Source organism: Gadus morhua, chromosome 11 (assembly GCF_902167405.1).
Source record: "Gadus morhua chromosome 11, gadMor3.0, whole genome shotgun sequence".
NCBI lineage: Eukaryota > Metazoa > Chordata > Actinopteri > Gadiformes > Gadidae > Gadus > Gadus morhua.
The window spans coordinates 7,486,248-7,505,221 of record NC_044058.1 but is presented as its reverse complement, the minus strand read 5'-3'; the positions used below and the strand labels follow the sequence as shown (position 1 = coordinate 7,505,221).

Sequence of the window (18,974 nt, the reverse complement as noted above, 5' to 3'; positions counted from 1 at the left end):
GAGGGGCAGGCAGTGGGTTTGTATCTCTGTATGTTTTTTAATGGCAGATGTGTGTACTGTATTGACATGTGGTGTGTAATTGAGCGTTAAATGCTGCTACCCAGAGGAGTGTGTGTTGTTCTGGAATAGGTGGGCTGGATGCCACCTACCCTTGCGCTGTATTTACCTGCCAATATGAAAAGCTGCCCCCTCCTTCTGTCTCTCTCTTTCTCACTCTCTATTGCTCTGTCTCTGCCCTCTCTCTCTCTCTCTCTCTCTCTCTCTCTCTCTCTCTCTCTCTCTCTCTCTCTCCTCTCTCTCTCTCTCTCTCTCTCTCTCTCTCTCTCTCTCTCTCTCTCTCTCTCTCTCTCTCTCTCTCTCTCTCTCTCTCTCTCCCTCTATCTCTCTCTCTCTCTCTCTCTCCCTCTATCTCTCTCTCTCTCTCTCTCTCCCCATCCATCTGTGTCTCTTACTCCTGCACTCTTACTGTCTTCTCTGTTTCACCACAAAGAGCGAGATGATCGGAGGAGTGGAGTTTCAGTGAACAGACCGAAGCAATGGAGAGATGGTAAGAGGCGGATAATGGCCCAGACAATCAAACACACACACAAACACACACACACACGCACACACACACAGACACACACACACACACACACACCACACACACACACACAGACACACACATGCACCCACGCACCCACCCATACACACATACACAAACACAAACACACAGGCTAACATTCGGACTGATTGATGCCACGGGATCACTGTAGCTGCTGTCTAGAGTGAAGCTGAGTGCGTCTTTATTGTTAACCTCTTGCCTCTCTCTCTCTCTCTCTCTCTCTCTCTCTCTCTCTCTCTCTCTCTCTCTCTCTCTCTCTCTCTCTCTCTCTCTCTCTCTCTCTCTCCTCACACTGCTCTCTCTATCTCTCTCTCACTCCATCCATCATGTGCCTCCTCCAGCTCCATCTCTCCTGTCAAACGACTGACTGCCCATCGCTGCCTCCTCACCCTGCTCCTTGTCGCCGCAGCGGCGCCTCCATCCAGCGGTAACCGTGACGACACGAACCGCGTGGGTGCAGGCGACGAGCGAGCGGACGCCCTCTATGTACCCGGCCTGTCCGTCACTGCCCAGGCCACGCCCACTCCCCTCTGGGCTGTGGTGTGGGGCCCCACGCACCCGCCGGAGGACGAGACGCATCACTTCCTGTCCAGCCAGGACCCCGACCCTCCTGCACCAGCCCGGGGACCCGAGGGCCGGCGGCGGCAGCACCACGGCCACCGCCGAGTTCTGGCCCTTCCCCCAGGACGTGGTCAGCAGCAGCCAGACCCGGGGGGAGCCCGCCCTGGAGGCCCGGCACCCCGGGGGCCCCGACGCCGGGGGGGCGCAGGCGGAGGAGCGGGAGGCGGAGGAAGGTGGGAGGAGGGCGTGGGGGGGGGTTACGGATTTATAAATAAAGGCTGGTCGCGAGCCTTTGGGTACATTACAAACGCACACGCACTCACGGACACACACACTCTGATGCACACGCACACACACACACATACTCATACACACACATACCACCAGAGCCATCTCTCTCCGGGGAATTAGCTGTCACCACCACCACCGTGAGGCTGATGGTGGCTATGCGCAGCCAGCTGTGTCTATGGCGGGGAGCGCCTAATAAAGTTCTCCTCAATCACAGGAAGGGGCACGCTGATGATACACATCAAGATTCGGGGGGGGGGGGGGGAGAGTGATGTCATCGGACCGGAGGCCAAACTATCGCACATCCAATTTCATACCCAAATGCCTTTATTGATTGCATTTCTTGAATATATGGTTACTGTTTAAATATACCGGAAGTGTATTTTGTGTGTGTGTGTGTGTGTGTGTGTGTGTGTGTGTGTTTCCCGTACACAGTGGACCCTCAGTTCTACGTCACAGTGACCATCTCTTCGCTGCTTATCTTCACGGCAGTCGTCATAACCGCCAAACTATGGTAGGAGAAACCCCCCCTGTCCCTCTCTACCTAGCCTGGTGTGTGTGTGTGTGTGTGTGTGTGTGTGTGTGTGTGTGTGTGTGTGTGTGTGTGTGTGTGTGTGTAGTCATGTGACTACTGGGCTGGATAAAGGCGTGATGACATCATCATTGCTCATCCCTTGACTTTCATTCCACATAAAATCCAAATCTTTCCATCGCTTCAATGTTTTCTATTTCGTACCGCATCCCGTCTCGCGCTCCAGTGAGGTGTCCATCATTGTTATCCACTGTCCCTGTTTCCTGTCAAATCTCTTGTCATTCCTCATCAACTGCATTTCTTTCTGAAACGGCCTTCGCTGCAACGGTGAATTCTGAGTTAAATGTGGCAGAAAATGTCAGGAGAAATGCAAAGGGCGCTGTGTGGCTGGGTCAAAAACTCTGCTGTGCTTCTCCTCGGGAAGACTCGCACTACAGCTGAGGGTTTAAGTTATTGTTTCGGTTGTCGTCGCTGACTGAGGAATATTGGGGAAGAGTGTGTCTCTGAAGGACGCGCTCGTGTTTCAGGCTTGTAGGTTAGTGTGCGTCTTTAAGATTACATTTTTCTGCTACAGCTCGGGCTGTTTTATGATAAGAGGAACACCAAACATCTTCCTCCAACAGTGAATAATCCATAAAGAGCTCCAGTAATGTCTTACTAATGACTTCGTCAGCAACAACATGGGCTCCCAAAGTCACATTTGGCACAACTGTGTGTCAATGAAAACCATTAGAGTTGCAATGATTAAAGATCCACCATCACCATTAAGGAACGGAGCGACCGCAGTAGAAAGAAGCAGATCCTCTTGCATGCTTTCATGCTCTGCCAGAGTGTCCGCGTGCGATAGCAGCAGCAGCCGGGCTGGAAGCCCTGAGTGCATGAACTTTGGGGGGGGGGGTTCTGTCTGTCTTTGTAAGATGCGTTCGCTGCACATGGCCATTAGCTGTTAATAGGAGTCATCACGTGTAATGTAGTGGGGTCAATCTGCTGGTCAGACCTATAAGGGGCAACTCTAACCCTAGGACTAAAGGGACCCATCAACAAGCATGCACACACACACACACACCCACATATGCATCAACACGCACACATACACACACACACTCTACATGCACCTATGCATGAATGCATGTACTCACACACACACACACACACACACACACACACACACACACACACACACACACACACACACACCACACACACACACACACACACACACACGCAAGCTTAGACATACTGCCTTTCTGCTCTTTTCTTCGTTCTCCACCTCCCCAATTTATCCTCTTATTCTTCTCTCTTATCGTTTCATTTGAACAGCCACTCTTGCGTGGCATAAATCCTTATTACCCTCCTCCCCATCCCTCTCTCTCTCTCTCTCCTCCGCTCCTCCTTTCTCCCTCCCCCCCCCCCCCCCCCCCGCACACACAGCTCCACCGCCTCGCTGGGGGCTCCCCCCCTCCTATCGCCTCCTAGTCATACCATCTCTGTCTCTCGCTGAATGATTGTGCAAGTCATTCTTTTCTTCCTATTCTTTTTCTTAACCCCCACGTAAAAAAAAATCACCTTTCATTTCAGCACCATGGCATGGCGTCCGTACCACGGCCATGTCCCCGAGCCATGCCTCCCCTACCTCCCCCAACCCACCTCCCTTATCTCCCCCAACCCAACCCCAGCGCCACCTCCTATCTCCCTCTCCCTGCACCACCTGCCGATCCCCCGATAATCCTCCACCTTGCCCTGTGTCTGTGCGTGCGCGTGTGTGTGCGCGTGTGTGTGTGTGTGTGTGCGCGCGTGTGCGTGTGTGCGTGCGTGCCGATACCCGATCCCTCTCTTCTCCCTCTCTCTGTTCCCAAGACGGGCCCTAAGTATTGTTTGGATAACTGCATTAACCCACATAGGTAGGCATGCCAGAAGCCCCTCCCCTCTCCCAACCCCCTGGTGGGCTCAACTCAGGTTGAGTGTAAGGATCGAAGAGGAGGTGGGTGGAGGTGGAAGGAGGGAGGGAGGGAGGGGAGGGAGGGAAGGGGAGGATATTAAGAGATGGAGGAAGTGCATCTTGTCCCGTAGCCCTGTGTAGATTGGCTGGGGCATCGGTGTCATTAATGTGTAAACAGCAGCCATGTGTTGGGCTCCTAGAGGGGCGGGGAGAGGGGGGAAGTGAGTGTGAGGCTACAGATGGACTGGAGACGAGAGTGCGTGGACCAGCCTATAGTGGAAACTGGCGGCCGGCCAGTTCATTGTGATTACAACTGTGGAGCGGGGAACATATGTTTAATGTCTTTCTCTCGCTCTTCTCTGTGAAGACTGTGTGGCTATGGCTTAGAAGCGAGTGAGAGACTGAGAGGCGAGAGAGACAGAGAGAGAGCGAGGGAGCGCTGGAGGCAGTAGCAGAAAGGTGTTGGCCACGTGAGAGGACAGCGGATGCTAAGGGGATGTCCATTTTTTTTCTGGTGGTTCGTTGTATGCCTGTAACTGCTCCTAAGAGAGGCAGTCCCAAGACTGTACTGTCTCTCGTGCACGCTCGCCGCTCTCAATCGCTATAGCTCGCGCTCTCTCTCTCTCTCATCTCCTCTATCTCTCTCCTCTCTGCTCTCTCTCTCTCTCTCCCTCTCTCTCTCTCTCTCTACCTCTCTCCTCTCATCTCTCTCATCTCTCCTCTCTCTCTCTCTCTCTCTCTCTCTCTCTCTCTCTCTGCCTGCCTTGCTGTGACTGATTGAAATAATATGAGGCCGTCTATGCTGTATGTCACCCACCCTGCCCATTCCTCCACCCTGTCATAACCACCCCGCCCCCCCCCCCCCCCCACCCTCTTTCGTTGATACACCTCCCCTACCTCCCTTCTTTCTTCTCCTTCCTTTGCTCTTTATGTCTTCCTTCCTCTTCATGTCTCTTCATCCTTCTCCAGCCCTCAATTCTCCTCCTTCCTTCCTACCTCCCTCTCTGTCTCACGCTCCTCTCTCTCTTCCTCCCTCCCTCTCTCCCTCTCTCTTCCTCCCCCCCCTCCCCCCCTCTCTCTGACAGGGTTTTCTAATGAGTCCGATGAGTGTACTAACTCTCTCGGTGGCAAGCCAATGACTCTGCCGGCGCTAAATGGCTTCTGCTGTCTCTCAGCCTTCCCCCCCCTCCCGACTCTTCTTCTCACTCTCTCCTTTTTTCCTTTCCCTCTTTTTTTCCCCCCTCCACTCTCCGTCTGCCTCTCCACCTCATTCTCAATCTCAATCTGCCCTTGTGTCGCTCCATTCCTCCACCCCCCCCCCCTTCCATTTCTCCTCTCTCTCCGTGGCTCTCTCCCCATCATTACTTTCAACACCATCCATCTCTCATCCTCAATGCTCTCTCTCTCTCTCTTATTGCCTCTGTCCCTGGTCTCTCCCCCACCTACCCCATAATGCTTCTTTATGTCTCTTCAAACTATTTGTGCCTTTGACTTTCTTTCATTCTCCCTCCTCCCCCTCCCCTCTCTGCATTATCTCAGCCCCGACAACCCTCTGCTCCCCCCCTCCATTATGACTGTATATCGATCTTAACAACATCCCCCTGTTGCTCCTTTACAACCTTCTCCTCACCTACACCTCCTCCCTTTGTGTATCTTTTGGCCCTCGTTCATAGCCTCCTGTTTGTTATTTAAAACCTTTTTCTAAGACTCGTGTGGCTCTCTGCCTCCGACTCTACCCAGCTCTTTTAATGTATTGTCCACATTCTTTATCCCTCCTCATATCTCGAGTCTCTCTCATCTTTCTTGCTCTCTCTCGCCACTCCTCCTCTCTCCCTCTCCCCTCCTCCGTCCGCCTCGCCTCTCAATCTTGCTCTCTCCCCATCCCTCCCTTTGCCTTCATCTCTTTCTTCATCTCCCTCATCTCTCTCTCTCTCTTCCCAGCCCTCTTTAATTCTCTCTCTCCCTCACTCTCCCTCTCTCTCTCTCTCTCTCTCTCTCTCTCTCTCTCTCCCTCACTCTCCCTCTCTCTCTCTCTCTCTCTCTCTCTCTCTCTCTCTCTCTCTCTCTCTCTCTCTCTCTCTCTCTCTCTCTCTCTCCCTCTCCCTCTCTCTCTCTCTCTCTCTCTCCCCAGTTACGACCGCAGCTGCTCCCAGCATCCGCCCCCGCTCTCCCGCGCCGCGGCCCCTCCCCTCACCCTGGCGCTCCCTCGCTCCCTGGCTCCCGAGGACAGCCGGCAGACCCTCCACAGCCCCCCCTTCACCGACCGCGAGAGGTAATGAGTCGCCTCTGCAGCTCTCCACAGCGGCTGGATCCGTGTTGTGTTGGTGTTGGTGTTGACATGTGCGCACGGGTTCCAGTGTGTGCGCGCGCGCTAGGCGTCGTGTGTGCGCTCTGTGTCGGTGTGTTGGTGTTGACGTGTGCGCACGGGTTCCAGTGTGTGCGCGCGCGCTAGGCGTCGTATGTGCGCTCTGTGTCGGTGTGTTGGTGTTGACGTGTGCGCACGGGTTCCAGTGTGTGCGCGCGCGCTAGGCGTCGTGTGTGCGGTCTGTGTCGGTGTGTTGGTGTTGACGTGTGCGCACGGGTTCCAGTGTGTGCGCGCTAGGCATTGGTGTGTGTGTGCATGTGAGTCCTCTTGGACTTGGGATGATCTGTTGTTTTTGTTATTCCTCTTTTTTTTTCTCTTTCGCTGTTTATGCGTTTAGCTATCCTTGAGATATTGCGTGGGTGACAAAATACAACCCCCCTTTAGGGGATTATTAGGAGTGTATGCATCTGTTTATCAGTGGGGTCTGTGTGTGTGTGTGTTGTTGTTGGACGGTGACGGTGTAGTAGCGTGTTTGCGCGCCAGTGTAAAGAGGTCCCCGTTATCTCGCTCTGTGAGGGTGAGGAGTATAATTGGGATGCGATGCTACTCTCAGCGGAGCGGTGGGGGCCTGCAGGGTCTGCTGGTTCAGTCAGAGGTACCTAGGAACCCAAACCTCCCCTCGCAGTGACTCACCCCGGGCTTTTGTAGAGACAATCCCTGAAAATACAAAAAAAAAAAAGAAAATAAAACAGCTTTTTTCTTAAGAGAAAAAGGGATTTCACGTTAATCTCAATCAGGGTAATTATAGGGCTGTGCTCCAGCTCTCCCACTCTCTCTCATTGCCCTGTTGTCCTCCTCTTCCTCCTTCCGCTCCCTCATCGCTCATCACCGCCGTCTCCCCCTAGTGATGAAGTCCCCCCCCCCCCCCCCCGCTCCTCCAGCCGCGGGCCCCTCTGCTCCGTCTCCGAGACGCTTCGCTATCTGCCATGCGCTCGCCTCCCCTTCCCCGTATCCACTTATTAGAGCGGCTGAGGCCCCTAACCTGCTTATCTACGGTTCTCTCTTCCTCCATCCGACTCTCACCGTGTCTGTCTCTCTTGCCCTGTCTCTGTGTCTGTGTGTCTCTCTCTCTTTCTGTGTCTGTGTGTCTCTCTCTCTCTCTTTCTGTGTCTCCTTTGAGCCAGGATCCCCGTCGTAAACCTCTGAGGTGACTGTTCTTCCCCCCCCCCATTTGATAAACACTTCTGTGGAGCCTGCGGAGAGCCATCAACAAGACCTGAGGTTGTGCCCGTGGCGCCATTTTGTTCTTCCTTGAGACTGTGAAATGAAATCAGGGATTCCAGGTGCCCAATTGTTGCGAAGCATCACGGCTTTTCCCTGAGGTGTTAAAGAAAAAAAAAAAAAGAGACAAGCTCATCTTCCTGCTCCTCGCTTTCTTCCTTCCACTCCCCGGCTCGCCCTGGCTCTCCGGCGCTGGGTGTGAATCTCTCTCGTCCCCCCCCTTGGTTTTAATGCCTCTGTAGCAGGATCACTGGCTCCTAGCCGCTACTGCCGCGAGCTGCACCTGACCAACCAACTGCTTCAAACCGCCGTGGCTAATTCAAAAACAAGCCTGTCGTCTCCCACCCTCCAAGGCGACACCTTGCCCCAGCTTCCACGTTTGCGGGGGATACAATTGCACATCTGTCGTCTCTGCCCCGCAAAAAACAAAAATAAAGACGCTAGAGCCGTTGAATCCAGCAAATCCCAGCTTTCTTTTTGGATGAAGCCGCACATTACAAACGCGCAGTAGTGATGGATATTGTCGGTTGGTAAACGGTTAATGAAAGCCATTCTCTGGCATTCTCCTAAGACTGAAGAGGGAGGGGGAATGGTTTATCACAAAGCTGTAGCCGGCAGGCAACGTGTTTACCATGTCACGCTCCAGAAACCGCTGTTCATTCCTGCTTTGGGCGCCGCGAAAAAAATTCAAATACCACGGCTTTCCCCCCCCCCTCCACAACCACGTTGGCAAAGAGAAGGCCGTTTTGTCTCGCAGGTTATTTTTTTCCCCTTCATGATTTGTTCTCTTAATTATCTGGATGATGTAGTGTCATGTTTTTGTTGGGCCTTCGCGGGCATCCTGGTCTCTGCTGGACCCACGAGGACGGGTTCTTCAACACAGTATTTCTTCCAGAGGTGGTGGGGTTATCAGACGATACACACACACACACATACACACACAGAAAGGGCATTGCTGTTACAATCAATATTTTAAAGCTGGTACAAGTCTGGTTTATATGGTGTTGCCGTGAAAAGTATATAAATGTCATTACGTAGAGAATCGAACTATAAATAAAGATGAGTCAAACGTGTCGCCGAGTATTGCAAACTGATGTTAAACATTTTAGCTATCTCAGTTCACTGAACTGTTCAAATAATGACATCATGGTGATTGCCATCATCATCAGTACCAATCATCCAATGGCTGCCGATCTGGGTGAGATGATCGATGACAGATTGATGACAGATTTGCAGTGCACATGAAGGAACGCCACTTCCAGCCCTGTAGGCCTACAAGGGTTTTGCATGTGTACGGTAAAACAACAACTATATATCAACATTGCATTTGCATAGAGTAAACGTATGAATACATGTATGTTTTTATATATCAGTGAGTACTATCTTCCGGAATACTTCAACAACCAAATTAGTTTGGTTCTTATCTTTTTCGAAGCAGCTCTGAGGAAATACCTCTCACTCCACCTCTCTCGTCAATTTTTTAACAAAACCTCTAACACAAACACATAGTGCTGGTCATCACGTTGCGAGTCTTTCAGTAAACCAGTGTCTTGTGGTTTTTAGTAGCATTCCTGTAGGCATCCAGCCTTTCTGTACTGTTAAAAATCAACAATAAAAAGGCATAACTCTTGTGTTCAAGACTTGTGTCCCATGTGTCTACTTATGTGCTGTGTTGAATGGAATATCCTAGGGGCTGTGGAAGGGTGCCCCCTAGACCAATGGTGCTTAATGGGTAACGAGGAAGTGCGCTACTCACATTCTAATAGTCAACCCTGCATCCTAATGCTCATCCCCTAATGTGCATATTAGTCCGCCGACCTTGCACTCATTTTATCACTGGGACTGGAGCGTCATTGCGTATGCCAGGCATAAGTTATCAGTTGAAGAGACGTTCCAGGTCGACGAGACTGAGATTCTGGGTCCCCCACCTGATGACTTGGCCTCCCAGGGCTATTTTCACCCCTCCCAACCACCACCCGGCGAGGCGCGTTGGCACCTGCAGGAGAAAAACGACGTGCTCCCCAAGAAGTTCAAGGAGCATTTTCATATGTCAATAACATCAGGGAGGCGGGGTAGAGGGGGCATAGTTAGGGCTGTGTACTGAGATTCCTTGTGTGCGTGCATGTGTATGCGTGCGTGTGAGAGAGATTGTGTGTGTTCCACTAGTCGTTTACATCTTCTCTGGGTACTTTACTGATCAATCACTGTAATTGATTGGCGCGAATCCACTGGAAATTTTTAACACCACAAAATCCCTTCTCCCCTCCCCAGAACGAGGTATAAGCCAGTAGACGACGCAACAATCTATAAGCCAGGTGGGCAAAGAAACAAACTCCGAGAGCAGACGCCAGCATATAAATACTGGAGGAGCCTGCAGTCACTCCAATGCATCTATAACACACATCAATCTTCCAAATGTGTGTGTGTGTGTGTGCTCACACACACACAAAGTCCATAAAGTGTCCCTTTAAACACTAAAACACATTTAGGTGTACAGCTGTTAGAATTCACAGCTTCCAACTGTTGATGGAGCAAACAGTATACCACTAAAGCTCAATCCCAGACTGAAATTAACACCCCTATTTATAGATATGGGGAGGCGAGGGGGGAAAAGGGTATAGGGGGAGGGGGTATTAAACAGGCTCATCCTTTTCTGCTTTTTAAAGCTTGGATTCCTCCATCGCCTCGCTGGGTGAATTAATTGCGGCGGGGTCTTGTCAGAAGGAGGACTATGGAGCAGAGAACAGATACACAGACAGGGTGCAGAGCAAGGGGAGAGATGGACATGGCAGGCAGCATGATACGGGCAATTTTGACTGTCTGACGGAGAGAAAAGTGAGCCTCCCGAGCAATTTCACCAGACGGTTTTGACATGAAAACAGAAGCTGTCGGCCAAACACGGTGAAATATGAATGGGATCCGCGTGCGAGTGTGTGCTTTGCACTGCGCGCACACAGGGGGAGCCTTGCCTCTATAATACATCACTCTTTGGGGACACGCCCTAATTAATCGCTTGACCTCTTAATGGGCGTCCCCCCCCTCCTGCGAGGTAACATTTAGCTGTGCGCTCTCCAGAGACGCACTTCTCCGGCGCGCTGAACACCACGCAAGCGACAGCAGCAGCAGCAGTAATAAGCACGTCAACCATAAGTACAGGGTCCTTCGTTTATTTCCCCACTTTTATTTTACACATGTCCCAACTTAGCAGAAAGAAAGACAATGAAAATATACAAACAATAAATCGCATATCGTTAAATCTGCACCCAGTCCGTTTCCATCACACAGATAAAACATATATGCATCACAACACACGCACTGATCCGGTTGGTGGTGGTGGTGGTTGGTAATGGTGGTGGTCTGTGGCTTAAACCAATCATCATCCAGATCCAAGCCTCTGCGGTTCCATGGGCCAGACGCACGCTGCCCGCCAGTGACACTCTCGCGGTGTACAATTTACCCAGGGTGCGTCCCAGGCACACTGCCTGCCAACGCCGCTGTCAACTGCACAACACCGCTGTCACACCTGTCATTCTCATTTTGCTTACTTATCATTGGGAGACTCTGGAGGAGGGGAAAAAGGGGAAGGAGGTTGACAGAAAGTTAAAAAAAAATAAAAATAAAATACAAATTCTTTGAGCGATCCTTGCTTATTTTTGGGCTTTCGATTTCTCTCCGGTCTTCGTGGTGGTGAATATCGGGTAGATAAGGGGGAGGGGCCTTCCATCAGGAATGATCACATCGTCCGTATGACTTTTTTTTTGTGTTTTTTTAGTTTTGTTTCTCATCCGTCCGTCTCTGTCAGTGTGTCATGTCCCCGTGTCTGTAAACCAGTGAAAAGAAGCATCAGTGCCGGTGTCTCGGGGGTGGGGTGGGGGGGCACCGCCACCTTCAATTAGACTTAGACCAGATCTTCCCACTGCCGCGCAGCCTGCGGGGGGAAGAGAGGACCCACACACAAGCCTTTGTTAGTATACAGTGTTTAATACACCTGTGTACTATTTGCTGGTTAGGCATCAAGCGGAGGCTCTATGCTGACCGACTTTTTTCTTAAGCAGGGCATTAAAAGGAGCAGGTAGGGTGTTAGGGCATCTTGCTCAGTTATGCCTCAAGGGTGCTGAAGGGATCGAACACAGCCTTTCAGCTGGGAGTCAAACTAACCCAGACATTGGGGTTTGAACTCACAACCTTTCAGCTGGGAGTCAAACACCCTAACCCAGTCATTGGGGTTTGAACTCACAACCTTTTCAGCTGGGCATCAAAACACCCTAACCTGAAGAATACCCTGTGCATGCCTATCATTATTGTTTTAAACACCAACATGCCACAAATATCTAGTTCATTAAACCTCAACCCCCATGGGCTCACAGTTCCTCTTAAAATAGTCCTGCGTTAAAGGGCATGGCTGCGGGGGGCCAGGATGAAGGAGTTGTAGATAGGTGATTGGCTGGGTGTCGCTACCACAGCACTTCCGATCATGAGGAAGAACCGCTAATGTGGCTTAATTAGGGTCTACCGGCATTAATAATGCATTTTAGAACGTATTATCACCTTAATCGTAACAATTATATAAACCATTGCTTCATATTGCAAGGGTTATCTCAAGGGTTTGGGAATTTCTTTTAAGAAATAAGAGTGCTTACTGAACGTTATCAGGCGCCTTTTAATGTAGAAAAGATGCGTCTAAATTATGCCTCATAAAATAATCCCTTTAGTAAGAGTCGATAAAACCAAAAACATCTCCATGTTAACACTGGGGGGTGCGGAGCCAGCCAGGGGTGTCCTGTATATCCAGTGACATTTCCAAACTCCGGATCCATGCAACGTTAGTGCAAAGTAATTGGGCCGGATGGAGACAAAACAGAAGAAGAGGGTCTGTGATGCTAGGGTTATAATACGGTTTGAAAACGCATCGTATCTGATAATGAAGCTGCTCTATGCAGACGCACGCACACTCACTCACACAAACACACACACCACTTACACTGGCAGCTGGCTTTTTAATGTTTATTGAAAATATGGAAACAAACCGACTCCCAGTTGAATTGACAGTGCTCTCAGAAAGAATATTCCACTAAAAGCCCTTAATTCACTGTGTTTCAAACTCCCATTATGGAGATGCAGTTTGGTTGCAGCTCGACTGTCTCGGTTGTAAACCGTCGTGCCACGGTTAATGAGAACTGATGAAAACAAACAATTATTTAGTATTAATGTCAAATGTCAGCCCACCCATCTAATTGGTCTAAAAAAGGTAATTTCAGGGTGTTTTGCAAAACAAACCACTGAAGTAATGATATATATATATATATATATATATATATATATATATATATATATATATATATACACATATATATATATATATATATATATATATATATACATATATATATATATATATATGTATATATATATATATATATATATATATATATATATACATATATATATATATATACATATAGATCATCACCTAACAGGCACAATTTTATTTTCCAGATTTTTACGTCAGGTTTATGTCATTTCAGAAAGCACCTCTCTGTCCTGAAGCCATTGACCACCACTCAAACATAGATTGAAGAAAAGGGTAGCCTTACTTTAACTTACCCTTTAACCTTGGAACTTTTTTTGCCCGGCTGTCGTGGTTCCTGAGAGGATGCGGGGTCTCTTGGCTCTGCTGGCTGGTCTGCGTCCTGATTGGACGCAGCGCCAGCAGGAGCGGGGCCAGAGGATGGTGAGGCTGAGCTAGCCTTTAATGTTTTCTGTAAATTGGAAACCTGAGGGGAAAGATACAATGTGAACCAGATGACTCTCTCCCTCTTTATATAAATCTACCGGCAGCTTGACAGAAACCATAACAGAAGATAGAAGGCCATTTCACTGCATTGTTAACGAACAGTTTAATCTAAAACCTGCGCGACACTGTCCAACGTTTTCTTTCATTTTGCTGGTGCTCTGACGGACCGACGTTCTCCAGGGGTTTATTAATAATTGCTAAAATAATTTAGAATGGGACGCGTTTGATCCATCAGATTACCATTATGATCAATCACATTGTAGTTACCCCCCCTCCAAAAAACGTTTGATTGAAGATCCACAGGGGAGATTTCATTGAACATTCATATAATCTAACACACACACACACACACACACACACACACACACACACACACACACACACACACACACACTTTGAAGCATGAAGTCACAAAGACTGACCTCGGTTTCCACCTGAACTTTGACCTTGAGCTGGCTCTCTCTGTACTGGTTGGCCCTGGTCACCTGCTCCTCTATTCCACACAGCACGGCTTCACACCCTGTACACCTTTGGGAGGGTCGGGGATGTATATATTCATTTGTAGAATAAAACATGACTTATTACACACACGGACAGCATGGGGGTAAGGCCTCAGTACTTACCACTCCTGCAGTGTGTTGACGATGTTGGGGAGCTCGTTGGGGCCGAGGTCCCGACCCACGCTGCAGTCCACCTCCACCTGCTGGTTCCTCTGGTCCAGCTTGCCCTGGATGATGTCGCAGTACACAGCGTCGATCAGCAGGTCCTCCAGCTCACGCACGTTCTTCAGCTCCAGCTGCTGCAGCAGCAACGAGTAGGGCAGGCACTGTGGGGGGGTGGCACACGCACACACACACACGGTAAACAGGTGCTGACTGACTTCAATGCAACATCAAGAGCAAATGACAAAGGCAGTTATGGTAAAATTGCTCATTTGACTAAATGACTCCAGGAGTAAGGGGGTGGGGTAACATATTTTGCAGTTAAATATTTAGCAGTTAAAAGAAGTGGAATCTCGCATGCCTGGAGAGATGAAATGTGATATATCAGCAAGACAACCAGAGGGCCAAAATAACAGGTAAATTAGGAGGAAACAAAGGAGACCATATGATCATTTGTCTTCTGCCGAAACTAATACAATAATCCATTCTTTTAGACCAAATCTAGACACATAAAAAAACAATTGAATGTAAAATCTTTGTTTTCAGAAAAAATGACAGTTATTTTAAGGGCATAATAAACTAACAATGATCCATCTCCAAGACAGAATATTTGAAGATAAGCTAAACTAAGGACAGCGGATGAATTTCAAGTAAAGAAATAGATTCTGTGTGACAAGAGAGAGATAGGTTACTCTGTTGCCATAGCGCTAATCAAGACGTTATAAATATAGCCACCAGCTCAGAACACACACAAGCTCAAAAGAAGAAGAAGAAGAACTTCCTCCTCTATAATTTGGATAATGTCCCGGAATAACAAAGGGGTGCCACTTTCTGAAGCGATCTTGGTCATACCTCCTTAATAACAATGTTAGTTTTGATGGACATTTGATGGGTGTCTCGCTTCTAAAAATCATTTCAAATGAAACCATTGGGCCATTAGCTACAAAGTGAAAGAGGTGAGAGGCATGTGTAGAGCGAGGGACGTTTTCGGATGACTACCTTGAGGTTGGACGCCAGGCTCATTATGGACAGGTGGCGGAGTTTGTTCTTCTGCGCTGGTGTCAGCTCGGGAAGAGATGCGGCCCGCTCTAGAAGCATACAAATAGCAACGGAGCGATGACAGGTGGAGGGATGGAGAAAGAGAGGAAGACATTGTGTCAAACCCTGGGGGGGCATCACAGCCATCAGCTTGGAGGTGCTAGTATCATTTAGTGGGAATGTGACAGGCAGTCATGCAGGTTTACGTGTGTGCGTGTGCGTGTGTGTGTGTGTGTGTGCTAGTAGAGAGCATGCAGGTTCTCCAGTGCTGCCATGGAGACAAGTCTCACACCCAGATCTAACTCTGTTACACTTCTATCTTACCTCCCTTTCTTCCTAAGTGCTTTTCCCAGGATAGAATAGGTGAAATTAATAATCCAGAATAAATAAGTCAGAGTCATTTTTATTCCTCCCCATTAGTACACTGGCACAACATACTGTGCCGGATTTCAATTCAATTATATGAAATGCATTTCATATGACAACTTGCTAATGCAACCATGGTGGCATTCTCACTGGCACTCTACCAATCAGAAGGCTGAACACAAGGCAGTACGGGGGCCTGCTGTGATTGGATCTGTGCCATACGTCATTGGGCTGCCACTTTAGCCTTCTGTGACCCGGGTTCTTCTGCGCAGTAGGGCTGCAACCATTTGTCTAAATATTCCAATCATGGATCCTTATGAAATTAATCTTTTAGTTTTCTTGCCTGCTTGTCAGATGAAGCAAGTCAATGAAAGATCCCTTTGGAATGTGACAGAATGTCTAGTTCGTTTGAGGATATTTTGACTGTATCATTGACTAATCCCCAAAATGATGGTTAGATTGATCAACCATTAAGTTACTTGCAGGTAGTCAGTGCCATGCCGGCAATTAAAAAAACGGCACAATGACTTGTACAGTATTATTTCTTTAAAAACACCAGTGCCACCGCTATACCTTTGTAGTCGCAGTAGGTCCCATAGGCAAAGAGGTTGAGGAGCTGGTACACTGGAGCATGAGGGCCGTTCTCCAGCTGTGGGGGGCAGAAATTAATCAAACCAAAAGACAAACTCAAAATGATGGTGGCCAATATATGCCCTGTGAGCTCTAAAACTTTACAGACAGCTCTGGCTATGACACACATTAAAGAGAGAGAGATAGCATGTGTGAGTGAGAGAAAGAGGTGAGAGTGTGCGAGAGAGAGAGAGAGCGAGCGAGAGAGCGTGCGAGAGAGCGAGCGAGAGAGAATGACTGAGAGACATAGGAGTTGGTGTGCACCTCCTTGACGTTAGGCAGCTCGAGGATGTCAGAGAAGACGTAGAGGCCTGGGGTCTCCAACAGAGAGCTGACAGCCTGGGCCAGGGCAGGGCCCGACAGAGACAGGAGCTGCTCCACCTCCATCTGGGACCAGAGGGGGACACAGTGGTCAGAGACACACCCAACAGGTCACACTATGGCTGAACAGACACATAAAGGATCAATTGGCATTGTATCTGATAAGACAAACTGAAGTCAAATGGCCTAATTTAATAATCTGGGCATATTTTTCCAGGCCTCTTAAAATAATGGATTTTACTTTGTATAAATGAACATTACTGCATGCATACAGCAGGCTTTATAGTAACCCAAAGTGGAGTGAGACAGAGATTTCATCAAGTGTAGATTTGCCCGTTGAGCATCCCTTTTCATATGAGAAACCTTTTAGGTATTTTTGCAAATATCAACATTTGTAGTTTCTTTTTGCCTTCAAGAATTAAAATGCCTGATTAAATTAAACATAGGCTGGTGAACCTGCACTATGGAACCCTTTTTCCCTGCAGACATCGATTTAGTTAAGAATGATATGCTATTATGAGCCATCAACCAAGGGACATTTTCTCTTATTCTATTCAGTCAGTAGCAAAGAAGGCAAGATTATCAAGATGAACTAAAATGATGTCTGCAGGGAATACATTTGACGTATAAAAATATATAACTTTAGGCTTTAAGTTATTTATGTACATTTTCAATTTCAGATTCCATCATTCGTGACAAAAACATGCATCTGAAATGAGTGCTGTTCCAGTTAAACGAAAATCCAAAATGCTGAAAATAAAATGGAGAAAGCAGATAAGTCCAGATGGGACTCACTGCTGGACCTCTGAAATCCTATTATAGATATGAATTAGCTAATGGAATCATCACAAGTACGATCACCCATGCCTACCTAAACTGAAAATGGCAACTGGGCTTTGAAGGTGAGCTTTTAATAGGCTTAGTATTTCTATGCAGACAGGCCACAGTGACAGTGTCCTTAACAGTTTGTTACCCTCCTCTTAAATATTTAATATACAGGCCTGTCTGGCTTTTAGACCAAAGGTGTGACCCTTTCATACACCTATCAGATTCAATTTCTGGAAGAATTAAAGTAAAATAGTCATTAAGGTGAAGAGCAACACCTGTATTGAAAAAATAGGGGGGCCTCCCGAAAACGATAATTTAAGATCCTATAAAATACATATTTTATAGGATCTTAAAATATTTATTTTATATGATAGAAAACTCATTGTCATTTGTCATTTTAGTTCTAGTGAAACAATACTGACTCGATCAACTGCATTTAGAATCACTGTTAGAATGAATGGTCAAGCCAATATATATATCAACGCCAATGTAGACAGTCTTTATTTTTGACCAGAGCCAACCTTTATAAGTAACTTTCTGCACACACATTGCCAAAAAAAAGTGTGTCCAATAATGACAACAACAACCTAAGAAAGAAAAGTAACACTCTGTGATTTCCAGAACATCCATACTAAATAATCTCGTGGTTGAGTAAATAAAGAGTACAAGCAAATAGGACCGCCTCTGTCACGTCAACAAGGCCCACAATTCAAGGTAGAATACTATTAGAAAATCAATCCGTTGATGTTTGCACATCAAAGTGAATACCTTATCACGAGTTATTCAATTTATATGCAAATCATGAACCAAGTGATCGTCCTAAATTTGGGAGGTCCACTTGATTTGAAGAATACGTGAAATGCTTCAATATCAGAACGTCAGCATTATCATTTCAAATATGTCTGTAGCCCTTACAGTTAGTCATTGGGTCAATACGTTTTAATATATATATATATATATATATATATATATATATATATACATACACACACACACACACACACACACACACACACACACACACACACACACACACACACACACACACACAATACTAAGTAGACACATTAGCAGTTTGTTAACCAGACCACCATGTTTAATAAGTTAGCCACCATAGTGACCTAGTAAGTTATAAACCACTTCTACGGACTCACTCAGACAACACAGCAGTAGAAGCAATAGGACGTCTGAATGTAACCCATGTGTGATCGGTGTTTGAGCATAGCAGAGTACGGATCTTCAGTTTTAAAACAATGTGTCTTGCTAACAAGCTGGCCATCTAATGATGTAAAAACGCCGAAAGGCTTCATGCTAAGCGTTAGCACAAGGCCTCATGACGGTTCAACGCCCCGACGCTTCACATCAAACAGTGATATCGCAAACAAAATATTGAAATAGTTTAAGCAGTCAAACTCCGCCATAATAATAAGGTAAAAACTAGCCACATGTATAAATATTACCTCGTTATGTGGCTGTCTAGTGGATAGCCTCTGTGGATAGTTCCGTTCAGTTGTCAGCGCACGTTTGACAACAAAATAACGTGCTCTCCCATTGGACAATAAGGAAATGTGGGCGGGGTGCAGTGTGCTGTCAGTCAGTGAACGCTAAAGCCCTTGAGCCTTGCGTCGAGCGAATAGGGCCATCTCGCGGTGATATCACAATCATAAGGTGATGACCTGAACTGCTGTGTATCTACAAAGGGAGGCGCTTCCATCAGTATGCCACTTTGTGTAATATTGGCCCAACGTCTCAAATCAAGCACATAATTCAAGTCCTTACAAACACAGATTACCTAATTTCAATACATTTACAATAACTCACTATT

The 18,974-nt window shown here is 47.6% G+C and overlaps 1 protein-coding gene and 1 long non-coding RNA gene across 7 annotated transcripts; one reads left to right on the top strand and one right to left on the bottom strand.

The window, feature by feature from the left end:
* Positions 1-1,404: 1,404 nt before the first annotated feature.
* Positions 1,405-9,148, top strand: LOC115553358 (uncharacterized). Its single transcript, XR_003978449.1, has 3 exons — positions 1,405-1,967; positions 6,056-6,196; positions 7,410-9,148. It is a non-coding gene; the product is annotated as an uncharacterized LOC115553358 (long non-coding RNA).
* Positions 9,149-10,661: 1,513 nt separating this feature from the next.
* Positions 10,662-18,722, bottom strand: cops7a (COP9 constitutive photomorphogenic homolog subunit 7A). 6 transcript variants are annotated; one of them, XM_030370851.1, is made up of 8 exons: positions 18,610-18,722; positions 16,265-16,387; positions 15,944-16,019; positions 14,966-15,054; positions 13,928-14,130; positions 13,727-13,832; positions 13,105-13,284; positions 10,662-11,330 (listed from the first exon to the last, which is right to left on the bottom strand). In XM_030370851.1, the coding sequence occupies exons 2-7, from the start codon at positions 16,385-16,387 to the stop codon at positions 13,111-13,113; spliced, it is 771 nt and encodes a 256-aa protein (XP_030226711.1). In that variant the 5' UTR covers positions 18,610-18,722; the 3' UTR covers positions 10,662-11,330; positions 13,105-13,110. The 6 variants fall into 6 exon arrangements, with proteins under 6 accessions (XP_030226711.1, XP_030226712.1, XP_030226707.1 ...); XM_030370852.1 differs by having other exon boundaries at positions 10,662-11,071; XM_030370847.1 differs by having other exon boundaries at positions 10,662-11,438; positions 13,115-13,284.
* Positions 18,723-18,974: the final 252 nt, after the last annotated feature.